The sequence below is a fragment of the Gobio gobio genome, assembly GCF_949357685.1.
Source record: "Gobio gobio genome assembly, chromosome: 14".
NCBI lineage: Eukaryota > Metazoa > Chordata > Actinopteri > Cypriniformes > Gobionidae > Gobio > Gobio gobio.
Window position 1 is genome coordinate 37,803,138 of NC_137107.1, and position 19,093 is coordinate 37,822,230.

Genomic DNA, 19,093 nt, shown 5'->3' on the forward strand with positions numbered 1-19,093 from the left:
ATTAATTTAACATCTCCCATCTCTCTGTCTGCAGAGATAACTACACCCTTCAGATCAATCCAAACTCCGGCCTGTGTAATGAGGATCACCTCTCTTACTTCAAGTTCATTGGTCGGGTGGCTGGCATGGCTGTGTATCACGGCAAGCTGTTGGATGGTACGTAAGCTGGTGACCTCCAAGGGCCGATCAGAAGCTTTTTCGTGTGACGTTTTCTCTCATTTTATTGTTCACTTTTGATAATTATCATGTTATTAGCTTTAGTTTTTTTAGTTTAGTTTGATTTGTTGTTTCTTTCCACTGTTAAAACCAGAAATGTTTTGTTCTTGTTTGTTTTTCAGGCTTCTTTATTCGACCGTTCTATAAAATGATGCTGGGCAAACAGATCACACTGAATGATATGGAGTCAGTGGTGCGTTAACACACACATACACCCGTTTTAAGAGAACCCATAGCAGCACAATGCAAAAACTTCATAAAACAGATATCTCATTGAAATGTTGGGTAACACTTTATTTTAAGGTGTCCTTGTTGCAGTGTAATTATACTTTTAAGTACTGAGTAATATTAATTATCCACATGTACTTACTATAGGGTTAGGGCTAGATAAGTGGACCCACTTTATATTAGATGTACTAACATATAAATTAATCATTTGATACAATGCACTTATTGTGTACATACATGTTTTTACATTGTACTTACATTTAAAAAAAATACCTGCATGTAATTAATTTCTGTAATTACTCTTAAAATTACCCTGTTGACCCATCCTTTACACCTAACCCTACCCTTAAACTTACCCATACCACCACAGCTGTCCCTAACTTTACCCGTATCCCACCTCAATAACAGCAAAAGTGTTTTTCAATACAATATGAACACAATAAGTGCATTGTTTTTATTTTTTTATGTAAGTACATAGTAGTTAAGGCCACCTAATATGAAGTGGGACCAGATAAGTTTTGATTTAGGGTCCGATTACTATAGTAACTACATGTAATGTGTAACAAAGACACTGTAAAATAGTGTTAACAATAGTGGAGTAATATTAAATGTTTTCCTTTAGGGTTAGTTGTATGTAATTATGTATAATTTATAGTTATTACTGTTACCAAATGTTGTTTAGAGGCGTTGATTACAGTAATGTATCTATATACTTTTCTCATGTTTTATGTTCATGTACACCATGTAGGACAGTGAATACTACAACTCTCTCAAGTGGATTCTGGAAAACGACCCCACGGAACTGGATTTGCGGTTCTGCATTGACGAGGACAACTTTGGACAGGTAACACCATTATGTTTCTGAATGTCTTTGTTTATTTTATATTTGATTAAATTTTAGTCATTTATGTAATTATAATATATTTGTTAATGTTTTATATATATATGTGTGTGTTTATAGACATATCAGGTGGATTTGAAGCCAAGTGGATCAGACATGGTTGTAACAAATGACAACAAAAAAGAATACATTGAGTGAGTTGCTCTTTTACTCTGTATATAAAATCTTACATATGGCATCTTATACTAACAACGCCTTTTTTTGGCTCTGCACAGCCTGGTGATTCAGTGGCGGTTTGTGAACAGGGTGCAGAAACAGATGAACGCCTTTTTGGAAGTATGTGATCATCGCACACTCAAAAATTATTTGTTGTTCCAACTAATACCACTAGGTGGTAGCAGAAGTTAGATTATTCCTAATACTTTCATGCCAACATGCTATAATGACATGCAATGTTTTGATTATGTTTCACATATCCGTTTCACAGGGATTCACCGAGCTCATTGTCATCGACTTGATAAAGATTTTTGACGAAAATGAACTGGAGGTAACAACTTCCCACATTCCCAGTATTCAGTGTCTGCTGTTGTCATGGAGACTGCATCCTTCATGTCCAAGACTTTTGTAGAATTATACACGCACACTTCATAAAAGTGCCAAAAAAAATGCTTGTGTTTTGTTGAATGAATCAGCTCTACTCATATGAGCACAGGATAATGCGTTCATGTCCAGGTTGTTGTTTGCATAGTGGGGGAAAGCTACACTTATGCCCGTCATTGGGGGGAATAATAAAAACTACTAAAGACAGGCATTGCAGTATATACCATATAAATGTGTCAGCCAGTAGTGGTTCTGCTGCATTACTGTTTATACCACAGTGTAGCCTCTGCGTGATTTTCAAAATATGAAGCTGTTTTTGTACTAGTGCCTGATTTATTTATTTTTTAATTATTTCTAGTTCCAAATAAAGAAAATAATCAAATAAAATAGTGCTTATCTTTTGAAAAGTTAAAAAATAAATACATTTGCATTACTATAAGATAATGGTTACCGTTATATGCTTTGTCATAAGGCACTGATGCAGAGTAACATTACCTCTCCATGTAGTTTCAAAGGCTGAATCCGAAATCGCCCCTATGCCCTTAAATAGGGCATTATTTGAGGGGACAGCCATTTGTAGTGGTGTCCGAAACCATAGTGGACGTTATTGAGTGCACTCATTCTATCCCACTTTGCACCGCAATAACAAGTATACAGCCGATGAACACACAACGGCTGTCCGAATTCACTCACATCGTTTTCATTCACTCCTTCAAAAGTAGGGAATAGTGATTAAGGGTTTAGGGGGCGATTTGGATTCAGCCAAAGTCAAGAATAGCACAAACGAACGAGGCGCGCGCGCTGTCAGCGGAGGCTCGCGCTGACCAGTCTTGGTGGGGACGACGGTCAGACTTATAAAATCCAAAAAGAAACTGCCATACTGGCGAGCTGACTTGATTTCCTGTTTTATCAGCAATTTCCTCGCTCGCTGCGGCACTCATTTTCCACTTATCACTGAACAATGAATCCAACACGAGACAACGATATGGCGCAACCAAACTTGATACAGTTACCTGATTGGCTGTTAGCCTGTCACTCCCTACGTTGCTTGGTTACCACAGAGTGAGTGCCTTTGTTCGTGCAACCAAACTTGCTTCGCAACCTCTGGTTTCTTCCGACAAAGAAAAAAAAATGATCGAACGTTTTATCGAACGCATTTTTTATTGATATCGATTACGTGTCTATCGCGATACATAACGTTATCGTTTTACCGCCCAGCCCTAATATATATAATACTTTTATTCAGCAGTATATTCAAGGACACATTAAATGGATTAAAAGTGATAGTAAAGACATTTATAATGTTACAAAAGTGAAGATTTTGTGAAGTTTCTATTCATCAAAGAATCCTGAGAATGCATCACGATTTCCACAAAATGATTAAAGAGTTAGTTCACCCAAAAATGAAAATTCTGTCATTAATGACTTACCCTCATGTCGTTCGACACCCGTAAGATCTCCGTTAATCTTCGGAACACAAACAAAGATATTTTAGTTGAAATCCGATGGCTCAGAAAGGCTTGCACTCACAAGACCCATAAAAGGTTCTCGTTACAAAGTCCATCTCACTACAGTGGTTCTACAATAATGTTATGAAGCGACGAGAAGAGTTTTTGTGCGCAAAAAAAAAATCTAAATAATGACTTTATTCAACTTGTCTTCCGCTTGGGCCTTTGACTTGAACTCACGAAGCACCACGACGCATGCGCAAGAATATGACATAGAGGCGGCGTACCGACACATGACCTGGAAGCGAGGAGCTTTGTTTACAAGCAGAGGAAGACGCACCGTAGCTAAGCTGTTGAATTCTACATTAATCGTGCTTAAGCTCTTGGCGTTGTACTCAAAATGGGGCTAAAGTGTGCATTTCCTGGATGCCCGAACCGTGAGAAATGAACAAGCACACGTAAAAGTGCCTTATCAAAGCCGCGAAATGAAAGTCATATTCTCGCGCATGCATCGTGGTGCTTCGTGAGTTCACGTCAAAGGCCCAGAAAGACAGAAACTTGTTGAATAAAGTTGTTATTTAGATTTTTTTTTTGCGCACAAACTATTCTCGTCGCTTCATAACCACTGTAGTGAGATGGACTTTGTAACGACGTCTTTTAGTACCTTTTATGGGTCTTGAGAGTGTAAAGTACATTGTTTCAATGGAGGCCTTTCTGAGCCATCGGATTTCAACAAAAATATCTTCATTTGTGTTCTCTTACGGGTGTCGAACGACATGAGGGTAAGAAATTAATGACAGAATTTTCATTTTTGGGTGAACTAACCCTTTAAACAGCACATTGATAATAATAAGAAATGTTTCTTATTATTATATAGAATATCATATTACAATGATTTCTGAAGGATCATGTGACACTGAATTCCGAAAATTCCGTTTTTTACATCAGATATATATATATATTTTTTAAATATTAAAGTAGAAAAGTTATTGTATTAATATAGATTAATAAAGATATTAAGATATTTTAATAATATTTTCTATTTTTATTTTTGATCAAATAAATGCAGCCTTGGTGAGCATTAGAGACTTCTTTAAAAACATTAGCAGATTTTGTGTGTGTAAAATATGCGTATACGCATGCTTTCTGAAGTTCTTTAGCTCTGGTTTAGAGGATAATGAGTGCAAAGATGTTATTTGGTGTGTGTCAGTTTGTTTATTGTGCTGTGTTCTCTGTCTTCAGCTGCTGATGTGCGGTCTGGGAGACGTGGATGTCAATGATTGGAGGCAGCACACTGTTTATAAGAATGGCTACTGTCCGAATCACCCGGTGATCCAGTGGTTCTGGAAGGTATGTAAAAGCACATATTGTGTGCATCATACTGTAAGTTTGATGTCTAGTAATTCTTTATTATTACTTTCTTCCACATTTATAACAATTGCAAAGTCATCTGAACTATGAAAGACAAATGTTGTCACTGAAAAACAAATAAAAAAAAAACATATTTTATCTTAAAGGTACAGCATGAAAAACAAAACTGCATGCATTGTGCAGAAGAACATTGTTTTCGTGGTGCTTGTGACTGAGGATGAATATGACACAATAGATAATGCCTTACAATGAACCGTGAAAAAGCTACATTTGGAAATTTATCTGTTCAATAAAGTATCTTTCTCACCTGTTGAGTAATAAAAATGGCATCTCCCGTGTCGCTTTTACAACATTTCAAATCCCTCAGTTCTTGCCATCTCTGAAAAGCCAAGCCAGTGTTGATTCTTGTTTTATTACAAGCTCTGTGTCGCGTTTTCTTTTTGCCAGCAGACTCTCCTCTGTTCTGCATTTTTTTTATATACGGATGAGATTTTAGATGCTCCATGTCAACATTTCTTTCGTTGTAACAACTAACCTGCTACTCCCACACTATACAAACGTCAAAGTAGCCAGAGCAGCTTTTATTTTGTAACTTCTATTTAAGGATATGACCAGACACGCACGGGTGAGTGGCTTATGTGTGTACGCAATTTTCCATGAAAACCATCCTGACAGGTCTAAAATATATATAAACACACTATGATAGCATTACTAGAGTGAATCACAGTTACATAAAAACACGTTTTGGAAGAAGGATTGATGATGCATTGACTGATTATTTACATTTTGTTAATTATGAACAAAAAAGTAACATGGTGTACCTTGAACTTAATGAGGTGCATCCTGGGATGCTTTTTTAATCCGTACTAAAGGAGTTCTGACACTTGTATAATGACACATGTTGGCTGCTTAAGTAAAGCATAAAAAAAAAATGATGGTTTTGAAAAGAAATGTATAATTAGGCATGAGTGCATATTTTCTGAATTAATTTCAGGCATTTAAACACGGCCCTTTAGATCAAAAGATTTCTAATGTCACGAGAAACAAATAGTCGAGTGTGTCAACTTTTGTATGCATGAGTGTTTCTGACCTCATGCCAAGTACACTGCGGGCAGTTACCGATCAAAGTCTGTTTGATGTGAGGCTCATCGAGTGTTTACTCTGATGAAAGAGTCACAGAGCGCATTAGGAACTTCTTATCAGCAGTCTGGAGCCAGACTTGCTCTTTCTACATACTTTCTAAATATCTATCCGTTTGTTCTAATATCTCATTTATTTCATTTTCAGCTTATTTCACTAGCTGGCAAACAAAATTTAGAATGACAGTCGATGGAGAAAGATGCTTTTATGCCATAGAATAATGTCGTTGTGGCATCTATCAGCAGGGGCCTGCAGTACTGACCAAACTTTGACCCCTGTTTCTGACATGTTAAACCACAGTGCTGGTTTAAGTGTGGCTCCTGGCATTTTCCCTGCTCTGCTTCCTGTAAATTTGTGTCTCCTCATAACTGTTACTATGAATGCAAAAAAGCAAACACGTATCCTAATGCATTGGGTCTGTTTTGGTGCACATTGACTAAAAAAAGCTTTGTTTTTCCACTGATGGAATAACGAGGGTATTTATTTGAAGAAAACTACCTTGAAAATTCAACATTGGTTTCCCTACACGGTTGTTTCAAGTACTTATTCACTGGAAAAGTTTTCATCGCCGGTAGCATAAACAGATAAATGTTATTGGTATTAACGGTGTCTCTCTTTATCTCTACTCAGGCTGTGTTGCTAATGGATGCCGAAAAGCGAATCAGACTTTTGCAGTTTGTCACCGGAACATCCAGAGTGCCAATGAACGGCTTTGCTGAACTCTATGGTAAATTATGTTTTACAGTGCTACATAAAATAACATAACTTATTACACGGCTCTGTGGAATACTTGATTCTGATTGGTCAATCGTGCCATCCAGCGGTATGTTATCCCCGATAACAACCTGTAAAAAAAAGTGTCTGTCCTTAAATGAATTAAATTATTAAGTTTATTGAAGATATTGCTGTAAACTATATAGGGAGCCCTTACTTGCACATTAATATTAAAGGTTATCAACAGAGCCCAAACTATTAGCCTGAAGTCAATTGTTATTTATTTTTAGGTACACTCAAATAACATATTGTACGCAAACATGTAAACTTCTCATAAGGCAGTTTTTGCAATAACTTCTAAATCTAATTATAAAATATTTTTTTCTCCAATTCGTTGCTGAAATGTAATCATTTATACACAGTGTATGTTTATTTAAACATACATGAAATAATGAAGACATCACTAACAGGTTAAGAAGAATATAATGAATATATAGGCTAATATTGAGCATATATTTAGTGAAAGAGTTGATTTCTCTAGTGAATAAAATTCTGTGGACACTGAATGACTGCCTGAGGTAAATGTGATGCTATATGACAGGCAGTCTTAGTTTACAAGCAGTTATATTAAGGTCTTTCCGCCGTTGAAACACTGATTGAGCGATTACACCACATATGATACGTGACAGTAAGTTGTAATGTATCCTCAACATACCTTCAGATGTTTATTCATAACGGAAGAGATGATCGATCGCGTTCACAGATGATCGCGTTCACACGCGCGAACTTGATCTCTGATCAGTTATGATCAGTCACGCCACATTAAAGAGCGTCAAAAAGGCATTTATCGTTTGAATTTCGTGATAAAATGGACTGAATACTTAAAGGTCCCATGGCACAAAATTTTCCTTTTATGTGGTTTTTCAACATTAATATGAGTCCCCTAGCCTGAATATTGTCCCCAAGTGGCTAGAAATTTTGATCGGTGTAAACCGAGTTCTGGCTGTCTTCCTCTGCCTTTGAGAAAATGACAGCCCAGACGAGCTGATCTTGAATTTTCCTGTTATGATGTCATAACAGGAATGGTTACCTCCCTTTCCTCTGCCCAGAGAATTTGGCACGCCCATGCGAGCGCCATATTTGTTTGTCCTCGAGAGATCATGGCTTGTGAACGAGTGAATGCTGGCAGTTTCTCAGTGTTTGGATGTACAAATGAAAACAGAAGTCTTTTTTCAGTTCCTTCTGATCTGTGATCAGTGATTTCTGATGTGTAGCTAATTATTCAAGTTCACACAGAACTTTATTATTTGTGCACACGCTGCGGCTTCTCTCTCTCCCGACAGAACAGTGTTTTCTATCTTGTGAGTCAGTGTTTTTGTACGTGCTCGTCGCGTCTATCTGTTCTAAAATGTGCATACAGTCGTGAGTTTCTGCTCACGACTGTTTCTCTCGCCCACAGCGGAGGCACCATACGCGGCGCGAGATTAAGCAGACGGGGGGTAAGCGTTAGGGTCTCCGGGCTAGGCTAGCCAGCTATTCCCACAATAAACTGGATTACATTCGATTACTGCAGTTGTGTCTTTGTTTGCGTTGTGTACTCAATGGACCCCTGACGCTTTTCATATGATAGGAAAATATCTCAAAATAATGCTATAATCAACACTTACTCATAACTCGTTCATCTCGACAGCTGTAATGGTACATTACATGTGTTACAAAGTTGGTAATAAGGATGAAGACGGCTCGGTGTGACTGGGACTCTCAGATACAAACAAAATAAACTCGCACTGACAGTGCTCTCACAATTAAGTACAATATCACTTTATTAGCAATCTCTCCGTCTCTGGTCCGTGATGTCCGGTTCGTGATGTGAAGTCTCACAGCAGACACGCCCCTTGAAACAGGGCATTCAGCCACAAGGCAAACATCAGTATAGAAAAAATGCCTTTTATTTCTAAATTGACATTTTATGATGTTAAAATCATACTAACAATATAAGTACACCTCAGAATACATTATAAAATAAAATAAAAAATCCATGCCATGGGACCTTTAATATGTTTGTGTGGGAACTCGGATTGAAGTGTGTTCCGCGCTTAAAACAAGCCTACTGTTAACAGTTTACCGAAACGGTTCGGTACTAATACGTGTACTGTAACAAACCTAGTAAAAAACAATAATAACACAGGCTCATCCAGGTAACTGAAGTCGGCACTTTACGCTTGCTAGGACGCTTCCTTTTTTCCTCGTAAAGGTTTTGTATTTTATCAGCTTATAAAATATGAACTCAATTCAATATTTTGTGTACAATTATTTAATTGTCATCCAGTATTGCGGACTCACCCTTTCTTTTTTCATACAAATGTAGCTGCTGCCATTTTGCGGCAATTGTTTTGTACACAGTTATGGATTATAAGATGACAAACAGATACGATTTTAAAACAGTTAAATCTCAAATCCATATCTTATTCATGTGGTGAAATACCGTATAATTAGTGGTATGACTGTACCATATCCCTTAAATGTGTCTAGTTTGAACTTTAAACTGGTTTGTGTTTAAAGAGCTAATAAAATATTTTGGCTCAGAACAATGTTTCATGTCTAATTATTTACAGTACATATGTGGCAAGTAGCCGTGTAATAAGTGGGGCTCTGATCACCCTGGATGTACATTATCCCACTTGTATAAGTATTTAACTAATAAATTAATATAATATTAATGCAATATTTCAGAAAATGTCACTGGGTGTTGCAGTACTATTGTAGTATCATTTCTCTTGACGATTTAATGAAGACAGTATATAAGATGTTTGTAGCAGCTTCATCTATTTTCAGATCTTAGCGTTCCCTTTTGAGACCTATAGAGCTCCTTTCCTGATTGGTCCTTGATGAGTCATGTGATCTTTCACAGGTTCCAATGGGCCGCAGTTGTTTACTATCGAGCAGTGGGGGACACCTGACAAGCTCCCTCGTGCTCACACCTGGTAAGACCTTGAGGGATTTGACCATCAAACACATCAATTTATGTTCCCTTCATCTCTATTTCATAAAGCAAACACATTTTGGGAATATTCTGAAACGGCACAACTCTGTTCTGATTCACAGCAAGTAAATGTTTGCATTTCGTGAATCTCTTTGATTGTTCCATTTTCTTCCCACTCAGCTTCAATCGTCTGGACCTCCCGACGTACGAGTCGTTTGAAGACCTGCGAGAGAAGCTTCTGATGGCGGTGGAGAACGCCCAAGGCTTTGAAGGCGTCGACTAAAGAAATCCCTTTTTTTTTTTATACACACGATCTCCTAATGCAACCGACGAGCAAAGACATGTACAACACACACACATCTATACTCACACATACACACTCTCGAGTTGCCATTGTACAGCCAGAACCCAGCGGTCGCAGGTGTGTGATGTCAGCACGGTATATGCATGTATCTGTCTAGCCGGAACGACATCGGCTGTGAACGAGTTTTGACGCCAAACAGCCCTGCAGTATCCCACAAATCATGTTCTCTCCCAACACGTGTTATTTTTAAATCCAGCTCTGAGGCCATGGCAACTTTTATATTGACAGTAAATCGAAACTTCAGTATTGAAGACCTCCGTGGGTGTGGCCTCAGAGTGGGCGTGGCCTTGACACAGCATGAAAATCACTGCAATCGATCCCATTTTTGCTTTAGCATAATATAAGTTCAGTGAAGAGGCAACAATGGACTCTCTTATCAGGTCTTACTAACACCAGATTACCTTAGGAATCACAGCCAGGATGAAGGGCGCATCCTCATCATCCCTTTTCCCGCAAAGTACGCCAAGTTTCCCCCCTCCTTCGTCGAGGATTATTTTTTTATCTTCTTTTGCAACGCCAAGAAGCAACGGGATGTTGATAATTGTTTTTAATAGTTTATTATTATCGCTGTTATTATGAAACTGTTGTCATTCTTACCGAGTAAACGGATATTTGTACCAACAATGTGGTTTACTATTTTAAAAAACGTTATTGAAAATGCATAAATGGCCTGGCTATATTCAATTCAATATCCATATCATCGTGGGTAAAAGAAAAAAACACAAAAAAACAAAAAAAAAACATGATCAACATGATTATTGTATTGCTATGAAAACTGGCATGAACATGTATCTTGTGTTTCAATATGATTACGTAGTAATTATAAAGCTATTCTCCTTCTTGGTTGAGAGCAAAGATCGAAAAAAAATCGTTACGGACATGCATTGGACATGTAAAGTTTGTCAGAGAGGGTTTTCTTCAATTGTAATAAGTATTGTTCTTATCTTAATTATGATTATACCTGTTCATAATGCTGTAAATGAGTTTGTTTCGGGGAAAGACGCGGTTGGACTCTTTTACTGTATGTGTTAAATCTGTTGGAAGTATTAAAGAGCGACACGGAGTGTAGCTATCTTAAAAGCGCTGTGATTCAACGCTGCGAGTCTCGTAGACTTTCAGGATGTAAACTTTCTTTCTGTCTTTATTTCATTCTATCTCGTTTCTTCTAACACCACTGTACCTATAAGGGCACTTTATTGATCACACACTAGGGTCATGTCACCTGTTTTTTTGTGAACTTGAATGTGATTATCTATTTTGTTTCTTTTAAAAGCACTCAGTTACTTGGTGCAATATCTATTGTTTCTAATCGGCCTGCTGCTAACATATCAGATCACAGCTCATCCCTACAGCTGATCTGGAGTCAGCCTGACTCTTCAGTGTGAAACTGGACGAGTCGACGTCTCGATCAGCTCTGTAGGAACGAGCTCCACCTGGAGTAAGACTTCAGACCTTTTCTATTTTCTTTTCCAGTCTTTTTTTCTGTACGCCTCCCAACTCACACTTTTCAGGCCGCTGTGGGTCTGTAGGTTTGTGATATAACATTATGATTATTGTTATTGTTATAAATTACCCTTCCTCTTTTGTAGGGGCAGTTCTTTTTTTATTGATGAGGAACATTTACTGTCTGGTTCCTGGTCACCACGAGACCTTGCGATTCGTATAACTTCGTTCAAAATAAACTGATAAATGGAATTTTGGTGTGTCGTCTTATTACTCTTTTATCCTAAAAGTCTAAAAATGTTTGGCCGGTTGACTCTTGAGATGTCATAAATTCTTCATAAAAAGTATAAATTACAGGAAATGCAATTTTTTTGTCAAACGGGTTTGGATTCTACGGAGCACCTAAAGGGACATGGTGATGAAAAAAAATTTGATGGGAAGAAAAATGATGTCAATGCATTTGCAAACTTTTGCTGTCCCTCACAAAACCTTTACGTCCGATTGGAAAACCTTTGTGTTCGTTTGCAAAACCACATTTTTGCACTTACCCAAGAAACGTTCCCTCGCAAAACCTGCTGAGAAACTTTACATTCGCTCACAAAACATTTGTGTTCATTTGCAAATCTGAGAAACTGTTCACCTGCAAAAAAAATTTTCACTCGCTAAACCTTTTCATTCTTAAGAAACTTTGCGTTTGCTCGCAAAACATTTGCGTTCCCCCGAAAATCTGTACGTAATATAAACAAAACATTTGCGTTCCCCCAAGAAACTTTACTTTTGTTTAAAAAACATTTGTGTTCACCCGCTTAACATTTGCAATCACTTGCAAAATGTTTACATTCTGACAAGAAACTTTACGTTCGCTCGCAAACCATTTTCGTTCCGCCGAGAAACTTTACGTTCGTCTACAAAACATTTGTTCACTCGCCAAACGTTTTCATTCCCCCAAAAAACTTTGTGTTCTCTCACAAAACATGCGTTCCACCGAGAAACTTTGCGTTTTGCCTGCATAACACTCGCCAAACTTTGCACTCCCCCAAGAAACTTTGCGTTCACTGGCAAAACTTTCAGCCGAGAAACTTTACGCTTTCTTGCAAAACTTGTTCACTCGCAAACCATTTTCGTTCCACCGAGAAACTTTGTTCACTTGCAAAGCTTTTGCATTCTGCCTAGAAACTTTACATTCGCCCGCAAAACATTTGTTCACTCATTCCCCCAAGAAACTTTGTTCCCTCGCAAAACATGCGTTCCACTGAGAAACTTTGTGTTCGCCGGCAAAACATTTGTTCACTCGCCAAACTTTTGCACTCCTCCAAGAAACTTTGCGTTCACTCGCAAAACTTTCAGCCCAGAAACTTTACGCTTTCTTGCAAAACTTGTTCACTCGCAAACCATTTTCGTTCCACCGAGAAACTTTGTTCAATCGCAAAACATTTGCATTCCCCCGAGAAACTTAACATTTGCTCACAAAATGTGTTAACTCGCAAAACGTTTGCGTTCCCCCGAGAAACTGCATTCGCCTGCAAAAAACTTTTGTTTACAAAACATTTGTGTTCACCCACTAAACATTTGCTATCACCGAGAAACTTTACATTTGCGAGAAACTTCGCATTCGCCCGCAAAACATTTGTTCACTCGCCAAACTTTTTCATTCCCCCAAGAAACTTTGCGTTCACTCGCAAAACTTTCAACCAAGAAACTTTACACTTTCTTGAAAAACTTGTTCACTCGCAAACCATTTTCGTTCCACCAAGAAACTTTGTTCACTCGCAAAACATTTGCATACCCCCAAGAAACTGCGTTCGCCTGCAAAAAACTTGTTTACAAAACATTTGTGTTCACCTTCTAAACATTTGCTATCACTTGCAAAATGTTTGCATTCCCCCGAGAAACTTTACATTTTCTCACAAAACATTTTCATTCGCAAAACGTTTGCGTTCCCCCGAGAAACTTTACATTTGCTCACAAAACGTGTTCACTCACAAAACGTTTGCATTCCCCCGAGAAACTGCGTTCGCCTGCAAAAAATGTTCACTCGCCAAACTTTTTCATTCCCCCAAGAAACTTTGCGTTTCCGCGCAAAACATTTGCGTTCCCCTGAAAATCTTAACATTTGCGTTTACTCGCCAAATTTTTGCATTCCCGAGGAACTTTGCATCCGCTCGCAAACCGTTTGCATTCTGCCGAGAAACTTTACGTTCACTCGCAAAACGTTTGCGTTCCCTCGAGAAACTGCATTCGCCTGCAAAAAGCTTTTGTTTACAAAACATTTGTGTTCACCCACTAAACATTTCCTGTCACTTGCAAAATGTTTGCATTCTGACGAGAAACTTTACATTTGCGAGAAACTTCGTGTTCGCCCGCAAAACATTTGTTCACTCGCCAAACTTTTTAATTCCCCCAAGAAACTTTGTTTTTCCTCGCAAACCATTTTCGTTCCACCGAGAAACTTTGCGTTCGCCTGCAAAACATTTGTTCACTCGCCAAACTTTTGCACTCCCCCATGAAACTTTGCGTTCACTCGCAAAACTTTCAGCCGAGAAACTTTACGCTTTCTCGCAAAACATGTTCACTCCCAAACCATTTTCGTTCCACTGATCAACTTTGTTCACTTGCAAAACTTTTGCATTCTGCCGAGAAACTTTATATTCGCCTGCAAAACATTTGTTCACTCATTCCCCCAAGAAACTGTTCCCTCGCAAAACATGCGTTCCACTGAGAAACTTTGCGTTCACCTGCAAAACATTTGTTCACTCGCCAAATTTTTTCACTCCCCCAAGAAACTTTGTGTTCCCTCGCGAAACTTTACATTTTCTCACAAAACATTTTCACTCGCAAAACGTTTGCGTTCCCCCGAGAAACTTTACATTTGTTCACAAAACGTGTTCACTCGCAAAACGTTTGCATTCCCCCGAGAAACTGCGTTCGCCTGCAAAAAATGTTCACTCGCCAAACTTTTTCAGTCCCCAAAGAAACTTTGCTTTCCCTCACAAATTTAGTTTTGCGAGCAAAGGTAAAGTTTCTCAGGGGAACGCTAAACTTTTGCAGGTGAACGCAAAAGCGTTGAGATCAATTTTTTCCTCCCATCTCATATTTTTACATCAACATGTCCCTTTAGGGGGCTAAACTGAGATTTGTCATTTACTGAATTGTCTAAAGGTGAAGAAAATATTGTGGGGGTTTTCTTTTTTTAACAGATATGCAATGTTGCATGTTCTGTTGATTTGACCTGTTTCAAAGCTGCAGGCACTGCTGACCGGGTCAAATCTGGCAGCCATTCAGTCTTTTTAATCTAGTTCAAGGCTGTTTTGACTTCTCTGATTTTATGCTTCTATACTTTAACATTACTAGCCTACATAATATATGACATCTTTCAAATTGTCAAAGGGGACTGAATTATTTTTTTTACTATACATATGCATATATCATTTTGGTTTTTATCATTTTATTTATATTTATAATTCCAGATTATGAATAAAATATTATTGTGTGATGTATACATATATTCGTAATTTATATACACTACTTTTTAAAAGTTTAGGGTCGGTAAGATAATTTTGTGTTTTTGAAAGAACACTCGTGTTTTCCAAAGCTACATGTATTTGTTAAATTGTTAATAATCAGTTATCAGTTAAATTGTAATATAAAAATAATTTTTTCACAAATGTAAAGAACTGTTTTCTATTTTAATGTTTTAAAATTCAAGTTCCTGTGATGACAAAAGCAGAATTTTGTCACATGATCCTTCAGAATTCACTAATATGCTGATTTGGTGCTGGTTATTCTTCTTATAATTATCAATGTTGAATATTGTTGTGCTGCTTCAAATTTTTGTGGACATTGAGAAATATTTTTGAGGGGATTTTTTTAATGGAATATTTAATTTGGAAAAACAAATAATTTGAAACATTATAAATGTCTTTACTGTCGCTTTTTTTGGACATGACAACATAATTGACATTTTTGAAAATGACAAAAGGCACTTGATTTTATATTACAAACAAAAGTTTAATGGATTGTATTATTTTATATAATTTCAAGTCAAATATTATACTAATATATACTAATATTATTATGGTAACACTATGTTAAGGTGATGTACAGTAGTTACATGTTACTACATGTACTTACTATACTAACAACAGTACATTATGCATAATTATAAGTAACTAACCCTAAACCAAACTCTAACCATAACTCTATAGTAAGTACATGTAGTTAATTCATATTACACAGTACTTATTTGAGTAAGTACAATGTAACTATGTCACTTTAAAAAAAGGTTACACTTGATTTTAAGGTGTAATTAAATATAAATTAACTACATGTACTTACTATAGGGTTATGGTAGGGTTAGGTTGAGGCTTAGTTGCATGTCATTATGCATAATTTACTGTTAATACTATAGTCAGTATATGTAACAATGACACTGTAAAATAGTGTTACCAAATAAAGTGTAACCTATTATTTGTATGTGCTGGAATGTCGAGTTTTGGTTGATTACACAATTCTGTAAAATATTTGGGTTACACTTTATTTTAAGGTGTCCATGTTACAGTGCAATTTTATATTTAATTACTGAGTAATATTAATTAACTGCATGTACTTACTATAGGGTTAGGATTAGGATTAGTTGCGTGCAATTATGCATCATTTGTAGTTACAGTAACTAAATGAAACGTGTAACAAGGACACTGTAAAATAAAATATTATAAATGTGTTTATATAATAGTAATTGCATATTATTTAACGCGTTGGTCCCACTTTATACTAGGTGTCCTTAACTACAATGTACTTGCATCAAAAATGTTAGTACAGTGTACCTATTGTGCTCGTATTGTTTTATAAATATACAGAAATGAATTACAGATGTAATCACATGCAGGTATTTTTTTTAATGTAAGTACAATGTAACAACATGTATGGACACAATAAGTGCATTGTATCAAACGATTAATTTAAATGTTCGTACATTGTAGTTAAGGCCACATAATATAACAGGTTTATTATGCTTATATTATTCACAATACAAAATGGTAATTTTGGTGAATTTCAACATTATATATCATTTATTTGTTTTTCCAGACGGTTTATTTATTTGGTGTGTCAAATCATATATGGCCATTTGTCCATTGATGTTGCTCAGCATCTGTACACATGGCATGAGGCTTGCTAAGCGGTGAAGGAAACTCAGTTCATTCACACATGCAATCGGCCAGCTATCAGATCCAAGGACAAGCAAATAAAAGCGGCTCGCTGTCCTGTACACTTTATCAAGTGCACTCTTTCAGCAATCACAAACAAGTCCAGCTCCAAACCCACCTGCACCTCGAATGAGCTTCAGTTGTTGTAACACTGCGGCAGGCCTGACTGCTTCACTATGTTGGAAATTAGGTAAGGCGGTTATGTTCCGTGGATTTAAGTAGAATAAATACTGTCCTGTAGTGTCAGTATAATATAGCTTTTGCACCTGCTAAAATATTTGTGCTTTGACAGAATCAATAGCCATATTATCTTATATTTTACCACTGATTCAAGAGCCTATCAAAGCATTTCAGATCGTCTCACTATACTATTTATATAGCATTGCTCTCATGGTTCCAGATGTCTGAAATTTTGCCGGTGCGTTTTATTGAGAACGCTTACAGAAAACAGTGCTTTTCAAAAGGTTTTTCTTTTTTCTTTTTCCAGAACCTACTTGTAGGTTTTGGGTTAGTGACCTCGTCCCCACGTCACTGCGGATCAATACTTCTCTAAGCTTATCACAAAACTGTTTGACTAAACCCCCTCTAATGTACATATAGGGAGGTTAAAGGAGAGCAGAATGACCAGTCATGGCAAACTCTGTTCAGAGACTGGACTTGTTTCTCGTTTTCTTGCAGACCGAGGATCCCTGGAAGAGACTATGTGAGGAAATGACGGTGTGTGAGTGTACTATACATAGTGTGTGTAGTTCAGTGAGAGAGTGTTTTGTGAAGTGTTTGTCTTTCAGTGCTCTCACTATTCCTAAAGCATGGAGGAACACGTGGATCAGCCATCTTTACCAAACGGTCTGTGGTAAGTCAACTTGTCCGCAGGAAACCTGAGAATGGATATGTTGTCAAAAAAAAAAAAAAATCATCATTTGAGCTTATCTAAATTAATATGTCATTCTTTTCAGTAGGAAATTCATGAAACAAACAAAGAACAACAAAATGGTTGCTTTTTAGAAATTTACAAAATATATATATATTTTTTAATGCAAATAAAAGGGCTAGCGAGTATTCATACATCAGAAAAAACGTTTTACATAAAACTAAATCTTTGGAAAAGAAGAATGAAAATCTAGACATAATTATTAAGTTTCAGTAAGCAGTTCAAGAAGAGACATTTCCAACCATTTTCAATCCATGGACCTCTTAATGGTTAAAAAAAGTTTTTTTTAATGAATATTTTATATTAGCCTATATTACTATTTTAATTTTAGTTAACATTTTAGTAATTTTAATTAACATTTTAGTAATTTTGTTGTCATTTTTATTACAATTGTAGTTTTATGAATATTTTACATTATATTAATATTTTTATTTTAGTTTGACATTTTAGTAATTTTGTTGTCATTTTTATTTTTTATATAGTTTGTATTCATTTGTATTATTTTTTTAGTACACCATGATAGAAGGCTTGGCAATTAGCTGAAATAAAATCTTAAATTGTATTATTTTTTATAGTTTATTAATATTAAAGTTTTTTGTTTTATTTTAAGTTTATTTTATTACATTTATAATTTTATGAATATTATATTATTATATATTAATAATTACAATTTTAGTAATTTTGTTGTCATTTTTATAATAATTTTGAATATAGTTTTATTCTTTATTTTTTTTTTTTTGTACACCAAGATAGAAGGCTTGGCAATTAGCTGAAATAAAATATTAAATTGTATTATTTTTTATATTTTATTAATATTAAAGTTTTTGTATGTTTTATTTTAAGTTAAAGTTTATTTTATTACATTTATAGTTTTATGAATATTATATTATATTATTATATTTTAATTTTAGTTTATATTTTAGTAATTTAGTTGCATGTCATTTTTATTACAATTATAGTTTTACGAATATTTTATATTATTATATATTAATAATTACAATTTTAGTAATTTTGTTGTCATTTTTATAATAATTTTTAATATATTTTATTCATTTTTTTTGTACACCAAGATAGAAATTAGCTTGGCAATTAGCTGAAATAAAATATTAAATTGTATTATTTTTTATAACTTATTAATATTAATGTTTTTTTATGTTATATTTTAAGTTAAAGTTTATTTTATTTCCAGTAACCATTTTTTTATATAGTTTATTTATAATGTTATAAATGCTGTTCTTTTGAACATCAAATACTATATATATATAAAATATATAGCTATATAACTATATATAGTTTTCGCAAAAAATATTAAGCAGGCCAACTGTTTTCAACATTGATAATAATAAGAAATATTCCTTGAGCATATTACTTATTACAATGATTTCTGAAGGATCATGTGACACTGACTTGACTTCATGATATATGAAGTACATTGTAAAATGATGGATAGCAGGTGCATTTAATATCCCATATAAAAAAATGGGAGTGGCAATGGAAGCAGAACTTTAAGTTCTGATGGTGTGGTTTTAGGTAGGCTACTTTGTTACAACATGCATTTTAAAAATTTCACTAAAAAATACGAGATCAGTGGGAGGAGCCTCTGCTGAAGA

At 35.8% G+C, this 19,093-nt stretch overlaps 1 protein-coding gene across 16 annotated transcripts in view; it reads left to right on the plus strand.

The window, feature by feature from the left end:
- Positions 1–11,600, plus strand: part of nedd4l (NEDD4 like E3 ubiquitin protein ligase) — a 127,369-nt gene extending 115,769 nt beyond the window's left edge. For all 16 annotated transcript variants that reach the window (XM_079834284.1, XM_079834279.1, XM_079834280.1 and 13 more), the window contains 10 exons: positions 35–156; positions 339–409; positions 1,193–1,288; positions 1,406–1,479; positions 1,561–1,621; positions 1,773–1,832; positions 4,576–4,683; positions 6,475–6,571; positions 9,470–9,542; positions 9,722–11,600. In XM_079834284.1, the coding sequence (XP_079690410.1) occupies positions 35–156; positions 339–409; positions 1,193–1,288; positions 1,406–1,479; positions 1,561–1,621; positions 1,773–1,832; positions 4,576–4,683; positions 6,475–6,571; positions 9,470–9,542; positions 9,722–9,824 (865 nt within the window). In that variant the 3' untranslated portion in view covers positions 9,825–11,600. The remainder of the gene's footprint in view (positions 1–34; positions 157–338; positions 410–1,192; positions 1,289–1,405; positions 1,480–1,560; positions 1,622–1,772; positions 1,833–4,575; positions 4,684–6,474; positions 6,572–9,469; positions 9,543–9,721) is intronic.
- The last annotated feature ends 7,493 nt before the right edge of the window (positions 11,601–19,093 follow it).